We start from the raw sequence: 18,264 nt of genomic DNA, 5'->3' as shown, positions 1-18,264 counted from the left end.
ATTCTGAAAAGCCATCTGAGCCCAATGCCTATTCTCAGAGTAGATAAAAATCAATGATTTTTTAAAATACAAATAATCAGATTATTATTTAAATCTGATTATTTTTAAATGAGAAATGTAGTATTTTATTGATGATTCTAAATAAAATAAAAGGTTAAATTTAAATCTCGCTACAAACATGCTACACCTACATTACTCTCATAAACATGAATTAATGGCTCTAGTCCAGGGGTGGGCAAAACGGCCCGCCTGCAGAGGCCCTGCCACTCACCTCCCCCCCGAGCCAATTAGGGTAGGAGGAGACTTCGCTCCTGGCAGGGTGGGTGGAGACTTTGCCCATTCCCTCGCCCCCAACCCCTGCCTGGCCTGGGGGCAGGGAGAGCTCGCAAAGTTTCCTCCATCCTGCAATGAGAACATAGCATTTAGAAGCACCATGCACTCCTGGCAGGGCAGGAAGAGACTTTACATGCTCCCATGCTCTCAAGCCCTGATTGGCCCTGGGGCAGAAGAGGGAGCGTGCATAGTCTCCTCCTACTGCCAAGGGCATGGGCGCCTAGGGGGAGTTTCTTGGAGGGGCCCAAAGACTTCACATGCTCCCTGAACCCCAGACCAATCATAGTCTATGGGTGGGGACGCAGGGAAGTATCCTGGCCCTGCCCCTTCCACTTGAGGCCCATCCCTTCTGCTGTGGCCTGGAGCCATTTCAGAAATTTTTGAAGTGGCCCCCGGCAAAACATTGTTGCCCACCCTGGGTCTAGTCTGTTCAGCCTCACTACTAGCTCTTACTTCTCAAAAGTTTTAGCCTTTCAATTTCTGTTTCTCAGCAGATGCAAAAGTAATATGTGCAAAAAAATATTTAAGCTGGATAGAGTTGTCTTTGTTCTCTGCTTATGTAGTGGTAGACCTTGGCCAAGTATAGCAAAGGGGTTAGTTAACCATTATCTTAAAGATAGAGACACAATATATAAGAAAGGTTGGAGGCAGCAGAAAAGGGAAACGTGGAATAGACTGGAAAGAAAAAGGGAAGACATTATTTAACACACATACAAATATCTATACTCCAGTTTTTTTGGTAACATGTAACCACTGAATTTTTCAAGAATCACACGTTTGCATGCAGGGAGTGGCTCCCCTTTTAAGCCAACTCCCTATAACCACCAGCTTCCATGGAGCTCTCTGCCTCTTCTCCTCCCAATGCTGCTGCGGGGGGGGGGGGGGGGTAGGTTTGGGAGCCAGTTCTTGAGGGGAGACAGCTTTTCACAGGGGAGGGAAGAGGTGACTCCGTATAAGCTAGTACAGACAGATAGACAGCTTAAAAGATGGTTCCCTGCAAGCACTGGCTCCTCCTTGCTCCTCCCTCCCACTACCTCAGATACAGAGAAGTACGGGGATGGAAGGGCCTTATGAACATTCAAGGATGAGCCCAGGCTCATTGGTCAACCATTTAAATATATACACTGCTAACTCCCTACTATATTCCCCCATATTTTTGCCACAGTAAAACAGTCATGGCTTCTGGGCATAAGAGAGACCTTATCTGGGAATATTTTGAAGAAATTCATTTCCTTGGTTAAAAAAAGTGTGTTAAATGTAAACAGTGCAAGAAGAAGATGGACAGCCCACTTTCAAGAATGAATCATGATAAAGAAAACTGCTAATTGGAAGAAACTGATGTGGATGAAGATGTGGGTATGGCTGAGTGGCTCAACTGATTAATAGCTTACATCTCCCTTGTTGCAATTTAAGTTAAATGCTTCTTGTCCCATCATCAGAAATTAAGGAGAACATGTTTTTCTCCCTCCCCATTGTAATACCTTTTTAGGTACTTGAAACCTGTTATTTCCCCTCTCAGTTTTCTCTTTTCTAAACTAAACAAACCCAATTCTTTCAGTCTTTCCTCATAGGCGGTGTTTTCAAGACCTTTAATCATTTTTGTTGCTTTTTTCTGGATCTTCTCCAATTTCTTCACCTCCTTCCTGAAACGTGGTACCAGAAATGGATACAATACTCCAGCTGAGACTTACTCAGCACAAAGTAGAGGGGATAACTACTTTTCATGTCTTGCTCACAATACTCCTGTTAATGCATCCCAGAAACAGGTTTGCCTTTTTTTGCAACAGTATCATTTGCTGATTCATTTAGCTTGTAGTCCACTATAACCCCTTATCGTGACTATGAGGGTTAGCCTGCAGCCTGGGGACTAAGAGGTTAACTATGTCCCTTACCTAACCAGGTAGAGGGCAGCCAATAAAAATGTAGATATGAATTTCAAACAGAGACAGAGGAATTTTGGGGTTTTTCCCTCCTTTGTCTCAGGGCACTTTCTCTCCAGATACTAAGGGAGACATGTCTCTCTCTCCAAGAAAAGACTCTTCACTATATATAAGTAGGGTAAAATTTAGATAAATCCGTTTTATGGTTTGGGAATGGGAATCTGATGTCTGTGCGTTTAAAAATGGGTTTTTCTCTCTTTTTTAACTAAGTTTTGGCCCATGAGTATATTAATTGGTGACTTTTCCACATAGTCATTGTGTGTGTAACAGGAGTATTGAGGTGATAATGAAAGTTCTTGCTCTTTCTTTTTTATTAACCTGGTATTGGTTAATTTTTGTGTCCTGGTTTTACTGTAGGGCTGAGATTTCCCAAGTGATCTCTCCCCTGGCTTTCATATCATTATTTGGGTGGTAGCAGAAGATTTTTATCCCCAAAATCTAGGTTTTTAAGATTTTGGGGGGGAAGTTTTATACCAAAGCTTTGCAGACACTCACTTCTGCATTTATCATGCCAGAATGAAGGAGCCTTGACACCCCTAGATCCCTTTCTGAAGTACTAATTCCCAGAAAGCCACTTCCCATTTTGTATGTGTGAAACTGATGGTTCCTCCCTAAGTGGAGTACTTTGCATTTGTCCTTACTGAACTTCATCCTATTTACTTCAGACCATCTCTCCAAAATGTCCAGATCATTTTGAATTATAACCCTATCTTTCACTGCACTTACAATCATGTGTGTATCATCGTCACACACTTTAAGCATACGCTCTATGCCATCACCTAAAACACTGATGAAGATAATGAACAGAACTAATTATACCCTTCCAGCATGACTGTGAATCATTGATAAGTAATGGCGATATGATAAGTCTATTCCCTATTTTACTTCACCATAACACATCTTTTCCAAGGGAACCCCATTCTACACTTCTGATTTTAGAGAAGTGCCAGTGAGTTCAACAGGGCTTACTCAAAATTAAGTGCAGTCTAATCACACTCAGTCTTAGCTTTTTTGGTAACTTGATTTAAATCATTCCACCTCACCTATGTCATAAGCAATTCTAGTTCCATGTTCAAGTGGGGCTATAATGTACAAATTAAAATGAGCAGAAACGTAGTGTTTATTATCTTCCCTTCACAAAGGAGGCCTATCTACAACACTGATTCTGTCCAGAGTGAGGATCATATTATGAAGGCACTGGTTCCACTTAGAATCATAGAGCTGGTAAAGACATCAGGAGGTCATCAAGTCCATCTCCTTTCCCAAGGCAGGATCAATCCCAACTAAATCAACCCAGCCAGGGCTTTGTCAAGCTGACAATTAAAAACCTCTAGGGATGGAGATTCCACCACCTCCCTAGGTGACCCATTCCAGCACTTCACCATCCTCCTAGCTAGTGAAATAGCTTTTCCTAATATCCAACCTAGACCTCCCCCGCTATAACTTGAGACCATTACTCCTTGTTCTGCCATCCGCCACTACTGTGAACAGCTTTTCTCCATCCTCTTTGGAACCTCCCTTCAGGAAGTTGAAGACTGCTATCAAATCCCCCCTCACTCTTCTCTTCTGCAGACTAAAAACCAAATCCCTCAGTCTCTCCTCATAGGTCATGCGCTCCAGCCCCGTAATCATTTTGGTCGCCCCTCACTGGACCCTCTCCAATGTGTCCACATCCTTTCTGTAGTGGGGGGCCTAGAACTGGACACAATACTCCAGAGGTGGCCTCACCAGAGCCAAATAAAGGGGAATAATCACTTCTCTAGATCTGCTGGCAATGCTCCTCCTAATGCAACCTAATATGCCATTAGCCTTCTTTGCTACAAGGGCACACTTTTGACTCATATCCAGTTTCTCATCTATTGTAATCCCCAGGTTCTTTTCTGCAGAACTGCTACTTAGGGTACATCTATACTACATGCCTCTGATGACAGAGGCATGTAGATTAGACTACCCATCATAGGAAAATGAAGCGGCGATTTAAATAATCGCCACTTCATTTAAATTTAAATGGCTGCTGCGCTGAGCTGATCAGCTGTTTGTCGGTTCAGCACGGTAGTCTGGATGCTCCGCAGTCGACCTCCCAGGAGGTCAAGAAATGCCTTTGATGTCGACTGCGGAGCGTCCAGACTACCGTGCTGAGCCGACATACAGCTGATCGGCTCAGCGTGGAAGCCATTTAAATTTAAATGAAGCAGCGATTATTTAAATTGCCGCTTCATTTTCTTATGCCGGGTAGTCTAATCTACATGCCTCTGTCACCAGAGGCATGTAGTCTAGATGTACCCTTAACCATTCGGTCCCCAGACTGTAACAATGCTTGGGTTTCTTCCATCGCAAGTGCAGGACTCTACACTTGTCCTTTTTGAATCTCATAAGATTTCTTTTGGCCCAATCCTCTCATCTGTGCAGGTCACTCTGGACCTATCCCTGCCCTCCGGTGTATCTATCTCTCTCCCTAGCTTCGTGTCATCTGCGAACTTGCTGAGGGTGCAATTCATCCCCTCATCCAGGTAATTAAGAAAGCTGTTGAACAAAACCGGTCCTAGAACCGATTCTTGCAGTACTCCGCTAGAAACCAACCGCCAACCTGACATGAAGCCAGTGATCACTACCCATTGGCCCCACAGTCTAGCCAGCTTTCTATTCATCTCACAGTCCATTTATCCAATCCATATTCCCTTAACTTGTGGGATACAGTATCAAAAGCTTTGTTAAAGTCAAGGTATATCACATCCACTGACTTTCCCATATCCACAGAGCCAGTTACCTCATCATAGAAGTGAATCAGATTGGTCAGGCATGACTTGCCATTCATGAATCCAGGGCTCGCCGAACCGTGGCAAACCCCGCTCACCAGCTGCGCTGTTCGGCAATCTGCGCATGCGCAGATCATTCTGTATATGTTCAGACTGCCCGAACCCAGCTCTTCCGGGTTACAATCTACTCACCACGGGCGAGCAGATAGCATTATTTGTCGAGCTCCGCTGATCACTTTCCCCTCTTCCAAGTGCCTCAAAATGGATTCTTAGAGGATCTCCTCCATGATTTTTCCGGGGATTGAGGTAAGGCTGACTGGTCTGTAGTTCCCTGGATTGTCCTTCCCTTTTTTAAAGATGGGCACTACATTTGCCTTTTTCCAATCATCCGGGATCTCTCCCTATCTCCACGAGTTTTCAAAAATAATGGCCAAAGGCTCCGCAATGACACTTGCCAACTCCCTCAGTACCCACGGATGCATTAAATCCAGACCCATGTATTTGTGTATGTTCAGCTTTTCTAAGTAGTTCCTAACCTGTTCTTTCCCCACCAAGGTCTGTCCACTTCCTTCCCAAACTGTGTTGCCCAGTACATTAGTCTGTGAAGACAAAGGCAAAGCATTGAGTACTTCAGCTTTTCCCACATTATCTGTCACTAGGTTACCTCCCTCATCCAGTAAGGGCCCCACACCCACTATGATCACCCTCTTATTGCTAACGTGACTGTAGAAACCTTTCTTGTTATCCTTCACATTCCTTGCTAACTGAAATTTCAATTGTGCTTTCCTGATAACTTCTGTAGTTAAGACTGAGTTTCGTTTTCCCCTTAAAGCAAGGATTCAAAACAGTTATGTATGAAAAAATACAACATTCTCAAATTTACTGCATATAAAATGAATTTTCTGAAAATAAATAAGAAAGCTTGTTAATTAGCTTGTATGTTAAAACTGGATCATCTAAGAAATTTAGCACTGGTCAGTCTTTAGCATATGAAGGACCTTAATAATAATGGAATGAACAATCTTTAAACTTTCAATTTAGTCAAAACTCATTGAAATCTTCAGCAAAGTCCCTAGTGAGTTTCCAGACACTAACCCTCATGAACTGCATCTGGCCTATGGGCTGCTTATTGCTGAAGATAGGTTGTAATTAGGCTTATTAGCCATTTTGTTATAGCAAGGACCCTACCAAATTCATGGTCTATTTTGGTCAATGTCAGAAGATTTTAAAAATTGCAGATTTCAGTTTCAGATACTTAAATCTGAAATTTCATGGCATTGGAACTGTGGGTATCCCAACCCAAAAGGGAGTTGTGCATGTCGCCGGTGCCGGACTGAACCTACTTGCACCCCGGGCGAGCACAGGACCTGATTGACATGGTATGGGGCACAGCGCCCCCAGGCGCGCAGTACATGCGCGACCCCACCCCCGGGTGCCAACCTAAGTGCGGCGCTCCTTATCACTTCAATCAGGTGCCCCCATAGGTTGGCGCCAAGGGCGGCTGCCCGGCTAGCCTTCCCCCCTTAATCCGGCCCTGCATGTCGCAATGCCATTGTAAGGAGATTGTGGTACTCCCATCCTTACTTCTGTGCTACTGCTGCTGGTGGTTGCCTTCAGAACTAGGCAGCTAGGGAATACTGTATTTGTTTGTTTGCAAATTTTTTTCAACATATACAATGAATGGGTAAAAATAATGCAAGAGTTTATTAGATTCTTACTTTTATAAATTGATTCCCTTTGGTAGAAGTATATCAAGAAACAACTGGTAAAAGGCTTGATATACAGCACTTGGAAAAAGCCCAGTGTCTTGTAATATGTTTTATCAGACTGAAAATAAGCTTAAATATTAGAAGTTCCTTCTTAAACTGAAATCTCACTTGCAGATTACACTGTCTACACTTTCAATGACTAGTCACCACAATCTAGTTTGGTTCCAAAAACCCTTTGTTGTCCCACTGCTTTACGTGTCATGGGAACAAAGATCCATGAATGCCACTAGTTCCAAAGGCAATTTCTAAAGCCAGTCATGAGCAGTAAAATATTTTAGATCAGAAAGCTGAAACTTTTAATTTTTTTGTTTTTTAACCCATTCAAATTGATTTAGTTTAGATAATGTTTGGGCTGCCCGAATGCAATGGTTGTGTAAAAGCTAGTAACATCTAAGTTTTGAGACTTTTAAACTCTGGAACCCTCAACTTCATGATGTGTTTATATCTTTAATAAAATCTGAGATTTTTCTTAAAACTCAGTGTGTTTTATTGTTTCCAGTGAGGTTTAAACAACAAAAAAAAGCTACTATAATAGCAGGAACTTGTAGCAAACCCCTATATCAAAGATACCTAACAGCTGCTTATAAAATTTTCCTTATGTCTCTATCATTGCAGCACACTTTTGAAATCTTGCATGGACAAAGCCTTTGGGCTAGAAACATGCCTTTTTCTTGTCCCATGAAATCCCATTCAAGATTGGCAGAATTAATCTATTTAAAAATACTATTAAATTTCCTTTCTCTCACTTGTATTCTTTGGGAAAATTTTGGCAGTATGCCAAGATAATAACTGAACATGATCATTCCATAAAGCCAGGCCTACATTACTGCCAGAGAAACACTGCAATAGCGACAGCACAGAATCACCTGTGAAATCATGGAACAACGAGGAGCTGGGGAAGGAAGAGGAAAGAGAAGAGAAAGAGAATTTAGATTTCCTCACTGTGAGGCCCAAGCCAGCCTCCCATTTTCTCTAACCATATGGACTAGTACCTACAAATATAAGTTCTATCCTGTATGCCACAACATTTTTTAAAACTTTTTCCCTAAAAAAAAGGGCCGGAAAGCTGCATGCAAAAAATCCTACATTAAAAATAATGCTATGTAGGTTGCAAAAATCAAATACAAGAAAGTTCTACATTTGTGTTTGCTTTTAACAATAAAGAGTTCAAATAGAATGAATACTCAAAGGAACAAAAGTGAAGTGACACAGACAACCATAAAGCTGATATTTCTTCTAAATAAACTTTCTGTTAACATCAGTAACAATTTCTGTAAATACTTACGGTATGTCTACACTACCACCCTAGTTCGAACTAGGGTGGTTAATGTAGTCATACGAACTTGCAAATGAAGCCCGGGATTTGAATTTCCCGGGCTTCATTTGCACGTTGCCGGGCGCCGCCATTTTTAAATGTCTGCTAGTGCGGACTCCGTGCCCATGGCTACACGCGGCACGAACTAGATAGTTTGGACTAGGCTTCCTATTCCGAACTATCTAGTTTGTGCCGCGTGTAGCCATGGGCACGGAGTCCGCACTAGCAGACATTTAAAAATGGCGGCGCCCGGCAACATGCAAATGAAGCCCGGGAAATTCAAATCCCGGGCTTCATTTGCAAGTTCGTATGACTACATTAACCACCCTAGTCCGAACTAGGGTGGTAGTGTAAACATACCCTTACTTATACACAATAGTGCATCTTAATGTAAGACTGTAAAACATACATTTAATATTTATTAGAAATATAAAATCACATTTAATCGGTTAATCAGTCAAACATATTGGGGCTGGAACAGCCCATGCTTTCAGTGGGCCAGCGCTCCCCAAAGGCAAGGGCTGCGCAATGATGCCTTCCAGAGCAGCCCCTGCCAGAGCAGCCCCTGCCTGTGGGGAACCCATGGTTTGTCGCAGACACAGGCTGTTCTAGATGGGATGCCAGAGCAGCCCCTGCCTGCAGTAAGCCAAGAAGGGCTCCCCGCAGGGCTGGAGCAGTTCTCTGCCCATGGCAGGTGGGGAGCTGCTCCAGCTCCCACCAGTTAACCTAATATTTATACTTGATTTCTCATTAATTTTCATTTATATTGATTTCTGCATACAATTTTTAAACAATAATTTCTTCAACCATTCCACATGTAACACTTCAAGAGTCAGATTCTCCAAACAACACTGATTCAAATGTCAACAAACATGCAGTTTGGAAATATCATAAAATATGTGGTGTTAAAAGCATACACCTATTTAAATTGACTCTATTAAATAAAAGACTTGCCTATATTAATCTATAGACAGTGTAATAGGTTTATATCGCGGTTATCAAATTTCATTGCACTGAACCCCTTTTTTACAACAAATATTACTACATTACCTGGGGGAGTAATGGAGGAGGAGGAGCAAAGCCAAAGCCCAAAGGCTCCAGCAATAGGCACGGGGGCCTGTAACCCAAGGTCTGCAGCCCAGGGGTGAAAACAAAACCTGAGCTCTGCATCCAAGGCTGAAGCCTTTGGGCTTGGGATCCAGCAAGTCTAACACTATCTCATGCAGTTTCCATTAAAACAGGATTACAGTCCTCTCTGGGATCCTAACCCAGTTTGAGAACTGATCTATGTGTTTTGATTTCACCTAACAGTTTTTAAACACTCATCTCTACAGAATCTCTATTTTTTAAAGGAGCTAAGTAAACTCAATTCAGAGAAACCCATCCATGTTCTGTAAACAAAGGAGTCCTGTCCATAAGTTTAACAGTTCTACATTTTCTTCGCACAGCTATATTTCTTCCAGTTAGCACCATATTCCCGGGATTTGTAGTTAATTTCTCCCTTCCTAGGGATGTAAAATCCTGTCTAAATTGTTAACTGATTAAACTATAGGTTTAACTAGTGAACCATCTGCTGCACTGTGGATGAGGTGGAAAGCTGGAACTGTGGCAAGATGGACCTAGGTGCTGCATGTAGGAGGCTGACCCAGCCGGAGTTAAGCAAATTCAACTTTTAACCAAGCACCAATTATCCAGTTAAACTTTTACATCCCTACCTTCCTCCCACATAAACTTTCATACAGATTTTTCAAATCATTAGATAAATGCACAGCAGTAATATATGTTTAGATGCTCTGAAGTAAGAAACGATCCATATCTTTAATTCTGTTCACCAAGTTACAATCCCTTTATATTTTGAAAATAAAGCATGATGAATATAAATGTATTTCCCCAAAGCATCAGTTACACTGATAAAGAAAAAAGACACAGTACATGTTTATGCAAATAGTAGGATACATATAACATGATGCAAACAAACAAAGCTTGACACAGACATGAAAGATAACAGGGTGAATGCTTTCCACAAAATGGAGACAAAAATTCTCTAAACATTTAGCTTCCTTAAGAAAGAGAAGATTTATATCTAGACGTTCCAGAGTGACTTTTTTACATTAAAAAAAAAGGTTTGCACGTTTTCTGGAATAGATTATTAAACACTTACTGGATTTTAAACCTTTATATTGCATATGTATGCTGAACTTGTTGAATGAATGCAAACATCAAAAACACAAGATTTCTAAAATATATTATTATTCTTTCAGTGGGGCAGACAGAAGCAATCCAAACCTGAGTTGGAATATGGTTAAAGATATTTAATGCCAAACTTTGGCTTGTGCTCCAGTCCAGTTCAGTTTCTTCCTAGGATGCAAAAGATTGATTTCACCATTTTAAACTTCTACAAAGTAGAGATTAGAAAATGTATGTTAACAGGAAGAATAATTTGGAAATAGCTATATAAGAGATATAAGACGTATCCTTTTCCCTCAAACAAAAACAACACACACAACCAAGCCAGTTTTCCTCTGAAATGACTTGTGTGACTAATGGGTATTCATCAATGCAATAAGGGAAAACTATGTACAGAAAAACTCCAATAGTCCGGCATCCAATAGTCCGGCACTCCTGATAGTCCGGCATCAAAATGGCAAGAGCCTAGTGAGTGAGCTTCGGCGAAAAATGAGTGACAAGGTAACAGCGGCAGCAGCTGAACTGAGCAAAAAGGGTAAAAAAGGCTTAAAAAAACTAAAACATTACAGTATACTGTATACAGTATGTACAATAAAAAGGGTTAAGAACACTTTATATATAGTATATCTATATATAACCAGTTTATAGTACCTCCTGATAGTCCGGCATATCTGATAATCCGGCACTACCTAGGTCCCATAGGTTCCGGATTATCGGAAGTCTACTGTACATTCATATGAATGTTGCAGTTACTCTTTCCACATTTGATCCTCTTTAGGAATTGTTCTAGCTAGGTTCCTCATCATATCAAAAAGTATATAATTTTATTTGTCAAGAGACCAGGTATATAAATAGCTTAATTTGATAAGATTGACAAGTACTATATATTTGAAAAAACACAACCTGCAGAAATAACTTAATGTGATAGCTGACAAAATAAAATATTTGCTGTCATTAAATATTTATAGAGCAACCCAAAATTAGGAGTCTTAACTTTAAGTACAGAGAATCTAGGCTAGAAGCTTCTCCAAGGAGACTGAAGCACTTTCACTAAATGTATTAATGTAGACTGGATAGAACATTGTGACATCTTAAATTATGAATGCAACATATCAAACACATTAGCGGTGGAGGGGAAGTGGGAAACTTTATAAATAAGCAAATTATCATTGTACTGTAACATAGAAGGAATGCTAAATGACACCTTAAGATTTCCCAGGTCTTGACAGGTTACAGTTTGAAAACTAGAGAATATAATTCCATTACATTTCAGTTAAAACATTACATCAAAATGCAATGAAAGTATTTAGTTGGTATTAGTCCTGCCCTTTAGAAGGGGGCTGGACTTGATGACCTCCTGGTCTCTTCCAGCTCTATAATTCTATTTTATAAAAGAAAGAGAGGTTTAAAAAAACATAGGTAACAACATACATATTGTTTACATGATTTCTCCACATGGAGAATTAAAAACAAAAACAAACTATTATTTCTGTATTCGCAACAACCAAAAATTCACTCTGAAAAAAAATCTGCTACAGTGATGGAAAGTTTTTGCTAAAGTGTCTTCATTTGCCATATCACAGTTAGGAAATTTTGGGGGAGAAAATGGGGAAAAGAAGGTGATGACTTGGCTGTGCCTATGTACTCTGGAAGTTAATTTGGCCTTTAAAAAGTGTGCACTCAAAATAAAACTTGGTACTCACCTATGTAATTGGCCAGAGGTTTAGGCTTAAAAAAATTAGAAATGAGACAGACAGAAAGAGGAAGAAAACTGCTAGAAAAAATAGTTTTAATTATGACAATAACAATCCTGACATATTTTCTGGTTAAAGCTACTGTAATCTAATCATCCTGAATGGCCCTATCAAGAGCAGAGAAGAGACTATCAATCTACTTACAAGAACAACTTCAATACTTCAGTTTTGAAGTTGTATCCCATAATATATTATTTTGAGGAAGCTGGTTCCTAGTCCTTCAAGCAGCTTTGCAAAAGTGGGCCCCCTGTATTCACCTAGAGTTCTAACGGATTACAGAGACTCCAACTGATTGTGCATTTTCCATTTCCCCACTTTGGAATATAATCAAAACATTCCTTTATTTTGTTCAAGCGATATCCTGCTGAAGTTAAACAAAAGGCATTCTCCCCAAACTCCACCCTCTCTTCAGGATAAGAATAAGAGGAAGGAAAAGACGACACAGAAACATATTCAACTACCATTTTGTAAATATATACAAAACATACACAATTGATTTAAGGCAGGTTATGTCTTAAATAAGATAATAAAAAAGACAAAGCCTTTCCTTTCACTCTTGCATAACACACGGAAATTACCCATACCCTGTCACTCAAATATTAAAATTTGGGAAAGGGGGCGGGTCTTGACCCTCCACAAAAAACAGGAGTTCGAAGTTGGTCCGAGATTGCGCTCTCCCGGGAGCGGCTATTCCGCCCCTTCCTCCCAGAAACCGGAGCTGGAAAGGAGCCTGGAGCAGCTCAGAGATCTCACCCGCTGCCTCCAGGGACTAGTCTGAGGCGTTGCCTAAGCAGCTCTGAGCAGCGAGACCCACCAATGTCCCTAGCTCTGACCGTTAGCTGGGGAGAGAAATAAGCAGCTACCAGCCCTGCCCATTCAGCCCTTGCCCCCCGCGCCCCCACGATCCCCGCTCCTGAGCCAGCCCCCTCACCGCTGTCAGGTCAGCCAGCCGGTTCTTCATCCCCGCAGCAGCTCGCGCCTCGCAGAGCTCCTCACACCGTTACCCGCTCGCCGCCGGGTCCTGGTCCCGGGCTGCGGCCGCCGCCGCCTCCACCCTCCCTCGGCGGGGCTCAGCGGATCGGACGGGACTGGACTGGACCGGCCGCGTCGCCTCCGCTCACACCCTCCGCAGCACTAACCCCCCTCCCTCTTGTCCTCTGCCCGATGCTAAGGCAACCACCCCCACTAGACTCCGCTCTGCGCATGCTCCCCGCCGCTCGCTCAATCCCTGCTGGGGGGAAGTGGGGAGAGACGCTCCAGGACCACCCGCTGGGAGGAGAAAGGTGGTTATGCAAATATGAGCTTCCCAGCCCCTGGGGTGACATCAGCAGGTAAACGGCAGCCTGGTCAAGAAGTGGTTGAAGCAGGACACCTGGGGTTTGGCAATGCATTTCTTTGGGGTTGAGGACTGTGCGCCACTGATATCAATAGAAGTTTTGCCAAAAGGGGCAGAATCGGGGACTTGGAGAGCTTGGGCTAGTTACTTCACCACTTTACACCTCATTTTTACCATTTATAACACAAGAAAACCACAGTATCTTTCACTCTGATAAGTGGCCAGGGTACTTCTAAAAAAATTGCAGATCCTTCAAGGAAGCAAATGCAAATGTGGCATTTTACTTTCAAAGTTTAAATTTGGCACTCTAAAAATCAAATTGGGGAGGAAGGATGCTAAGACATAAGGGAAGGAGGTACACAAAAAAATCCCTTGTGTGGCTGAGGGAGTCAAGGGAAGCACAGAGAATTCCTGACAAGGGACAGAAACGAATTGAGGACAATAGCAGGGCTGGAGGAGGCAGCATATAGCAAAGGAAGGCATGGTAAATACAGATCCTCTGGCATGGAGTAGGATGTGGAGCGAATTGCATGGAATCTCTGAAATAAGGGGGGCATGCAGGGAGTATAGGGAACATAGAAGAGCAAGAGCACCAATAGTTGTGAGGTGCTTAGACTACTGAAATTAGTAAGTGTTGATATCCTAGAGATATTTAAGATGGTGAAACCTGCACTAATAATACATTGCTGTACAAACTGCACAGTGTGGTCACTCAGGAATTCACAAGAATTTCCAGGAAGGCACTGATATTAGTGATAAAGAAGGATCTTTCAGCAACATCTGTAGTATCAAAACTGGCTATAGTTGAACAATTGTGAGTTCCTGCCATAGAGGGTAGTGGCACAGAAGCCAGGTGTACTGCAATCCAGTTAGTTTGATTTATTTTTTGTATGCATGGAACTGGGAGCTATACTAGCAACATCCCTACACGTTTAGTGGGTTGAATATGGTTGGTTTTATGACAGCAGCTGGGATTGATGAAACAGAATGGATTAGACAGCATATATTTTGTTTGTTTACAAAGTGCTGTTAACTGCACATTGTATAGTTCATGGCAAAATTCCATCTTTGCCTTAGTGCAGGAATGGGCAAATACCAGCCCACAGACTGGTATGCCAGGAATAGCCCTTCAAAGACCACGGTATTTACCTGAAACAAAAGAGAGGACTATGCAGCACTTTAAAGACTAACAAGATGGTTTATTAGGTGTTGAGATTTCATAGGCCAGACCCACTTCCTCAGATGAAATTGTAGAAGAAAAGTGGCATGACCATATATACCAAAGGGATACAGTTTACTGAGCCTTTACAGGTATGGGGGAATCACAGCTCCCGTGGCCACGTATCGCCATTCCCAGACAATGGGAGCTGAGATTGCCTGTACCTGTGGAGATGAAGGTATATATGACCAACATAGCCCACCCCTACACAAGAGGGCTATGTCTACACTCGTGGCTTCTTGCGCATGAAAAATCCTCTTGCGCAGTGCCGTTACACCTATTACTTTTCAGGAAGAACAGCATTGCGCAAGAGGGTTTTTCTTGCGCAAGAAGGGGCAGTGTAGACACTCCTTGTGCAAGAGCCTCTTCTGAAAAAAATGGTGCCTCATTAGGTATGCAAATGAGGCTTGGCGATATTCAACAGTTAGCCTCATTTGCATATTACTCGCGCAAGAAGCCATGAGTGTAGACATAGCCCAGGAGTTCACCACAGACTTTTTCCTATAGTCTACAAGGCTTTGCTTTGTAAATAAGAAAGCGAAGATATGTGAGAGAAAAGGCAGTGGAGCAGGCCCAAGCATACTTTCTATTCTGTTCTTGCTCTTTGGAGATGAAAGTGACTCATGCCTTCTTTCCCCAGCTTGGTAATGCATGCTGTTAATGAGTGTTCTATCCATAGGCAACCTAGTCCAAGCCAAAAGAATGGGGCATTTGCATACGTAATAATCACCAGAATCACCATAGCCATTTTTTTCATAAGGATACTAAATCTCAAGCTTTAGGAGTTAAGCAAGAAACTAGGGGTTAGACCAGGGTGGGCAATAGTTTTTGCCTGAGGGCCCCTTCAAAAAGGGCAGGGTCTAAACGGGAAGGGGAAGGCTGCCCCACCCCCAGGCCATGATTGGGCTGGGGGTGGGGGAGCCCCTTTGCCTCCCCTTTCCATTAGGCACCCATGCCCTGGAAGAGGCTTGGCATGCTCCCCCAGCTCCAGGCCAATCAGGGCCTGGGGGCAGGGGAGCACAGAAAGCCTCCCCCCTAGCTTGTAAGCAGTGCATGGCACTTTGAAGTGCTGCAGGCTCTTTGCAGGGCCTGGGCAGGGCAAAGGAAGCTTCAGGCAGCTCCCCCGCCCCCAGGCCCTGATTGGCCCAGGGGCAGGGGACTGCCCGAAGCCTCCTCCACTGTCCCCCCATCCTGCGAGCAGTGTGCGGTGTTCAGAGGGGTGGAAGGAGGCTTCGTGTGCTCCCCTGCCCCCAGGCCAGTTAAGACCTGGGGACGGGGGAGTGCCCAAAGCCTTCTCTGCTCTGCCCCCATCCTGCGAACAGCAATAAATAAATTAAATTAAAGGAGATTGCCTATCTCCTAGAACTGGAAGGGACCTTGAAAGGTAATCAAGTCCAATCCCCTGCCTTCCCAGCAGGACCAAGTACCACCCCTGACAAATTTTTGCCCCAAATTCCTAAATGGCCTCCGCAAGGATTGAACTTATGACCCTGGGTTTAGCAGGCCAATGCTCAAACCACTGAGCTATCCCTCCCCTAAGTGGCAATTCATAGCACTGCATGCTCTGTGCAGAGCGGGAGGAGACTTTGCACGCTCCCCCACCTCCAGGCTCTAATTGGCCTAGGGCAAGGGAGCAGCAGGACCTCTGTGGGCAGGATCTACTTGCTTGACGGGCTGGATCTGGCCCACAGAGGCCCTTTTTCCCACCCCGGAGTAGGGCCTCAGGCAGACAGGATAGGGCCAAGGGCAGCTGGCTTTCAGCATCCGCAAGACCGCAGTGTTTCCCATTCCCCAGTTCAACCTTGATTGCACTATGCGGTGCCTCCACTTCCTTAGGCAGCTATAGAGCCACCAGGAATGTACCATGTGATGCTCCAGTTATGATTTTAAGGGCTTGGGGCTTTAACTACAGCTGCTGCAGTAGTGGCCAGAACTCCAGGCCCTCTTGAATCACCAGACCCTGGGACATTTCTGCCCATCAAGGGCCTGCAAGCCTGTATTGTTAGAAATTAGAGGTAATACTAGTTATGTGTGTTTACTTGTAACGTATAGGTGCTAATTATGTAACGGAAAGTTCCTGTCTATAACTATAACTTGTTTTAGAGATCAAAAGGGAATATTAACATTTAGATCACTCTTTGTAAAGATGTCTTTGCCAATATGTCTCTTTAAAGTTTGTGATAAACTGCTTAATCAATATGTTACCTTATTTTAATTATCATGATGTTTGAGAAGCAGACGGTTACCTCAAAATCCTGTTGTTTACCCAAGGCAGTATAGACGGCCTAGGGTCCTGATCCCATTGGTGTCAGATCTGCTTGAGGTTTCATTGAGGAGAAATCTAAGCAACATAGATTAAGATTCCAGACACTAGATGGAAACACTGTGACTATAACCATGTCGGATTTTGGCCTATAACCATGGACTAAATTTTTAAAGTTGCAAAAAGTTCTTTTAGGATTGCCATCTCTATTATATATTTGAACCTCAAAAACTGAACTCATGTCTTCATGTATATTGGTCTTTTAACCAATATTTTGTTTTTTCTTTAATACATTTTAATTTAGTTAATAGGAATGGACAATAAACATGAATTTTTGGAATAAGAACTGACCAGAAAGCTAATGTATCTGATCTTGTAGGACAGATTGGTAGACCTTTATTTGATTTGGGTGGAACCCTGAGGCTGGATACTTTGAGATCTGTGTTGTCTGGATTTCTGATTAACCAATAAGATAATACATGAGGTGTTTTGTGCTGGCTTGGTAAATATAAATATTGGAATAAACATGAGCTATGGGGATTGTCTGTCTCATTCCTTGCAGTACACTCTAATTGAGTGACCTCAGCTGAATCTCTCTGCACCCCAGTAATCACTATTTCATAATGTCTATGAACATATACCAGAATCCTTACTACATTACAGTGTTTCTCAACCCTTTTTTATAAAGTACCCCCCGTTTAAAAATATATATATATAAATACCCTCAGTACCTACAGTTTTCAGAAACACAATTTTTTTCTGCCATTGCAACACATTTGTTTAAATAACTTAATCACAGGCAGGCGGGCAATGAAATTTTTGGGTGTAAAAAGTACAAAAATAATAAGCGTTGCAAAACTTAAAACAAAAATTAAGTTTTCTCCAAATTTCAGTTGTGCTGACATACCCCCCAGACTTCTCTTAAATACCCATAAGGGTACTCATACCACTGCTTGAGAAACACTTTTATATTGTACTATATTATACTAACACCATAATTAAGAACAGTAGTTCAGTGAGAAAGTCTAGTCCCCTCTCAGCCTTATTTACTTTTCCGAGGCTAGCGTGGGGTGAGAATCCCATTACAAAACACCATGGAGAAATACCTCTTTCTGTTTACAAATTCTGAGCCAGGGCTGGGCAGGATTATATGCTCCTGAGCATTATCAAGTTTTAGAATCACATATCTGCATGACAATGGCTCCAACAGTTAATTTCCTCATGCTGAACTGACTTGCTACAGACCAGTAACATTCAGGAGGTGGCCAACTTCCAGATGGAAATGGTGATTGTTTCCTCATACATATGAGGTATTACATGTTGGCAGGTGTCCCTGCAGCTCCTGGGCTAGTTCAGCATATATTTCAAAAAAGGTTGCCTTTGCCATCCTGA

The 18,264-nt window shown here is 42.5% G+C and overlaps 1 protein-coding gene across 2 annotated transcripts in view; it reads right to left on the bottom strand.

Moving 5' to 3' along the window:
• STX2 (syntaxin 2) overlaps nt 1-13,230 on the bottom strand; it is an 87,056-nt gene extending 73,826 nt beyond the window's left edge. Inside the window, exon 1 of one of the 2 annotated variants that reach the window (XM_075898426.2) lies at nt 12,986-13,230. In XM_075898426.2, coding sequence (XP_075754541.1) covers nt 12,986-13,015 — 30 coding nt within the window. In that variant the 5' untranslated portion in view covers nt 13,016-13,230. The remainder of the gene's footprint in view (nt 1-12,985) is intronic. The other variant, XM_075898427.2, reaches the window with a different exon arrangement.
• Nucleotides 13,231-18,264: the final 5,034 nt, after the last annotated feature.

This window comes from Pelodiscus sinensis, chromosome Z (genome assembly GCF_052426305.1).
Source record: "Pelodiscus sinensis isolate ZL-2025 chromosome Z, ASM5242630v1, whole genome shotgun sequence".
NCBI classification, from domain to species: Eukaryota; Metazoa; Chordata; order Testudines; family Trionychidae; genus Pelodiscus; species Pelodiscus sinensis.
The sequence above is the reverse complement of the archived record's forward strand: the minus strand, read 5'-3'. Positions and strand labels throughout refer to the sequence as shown.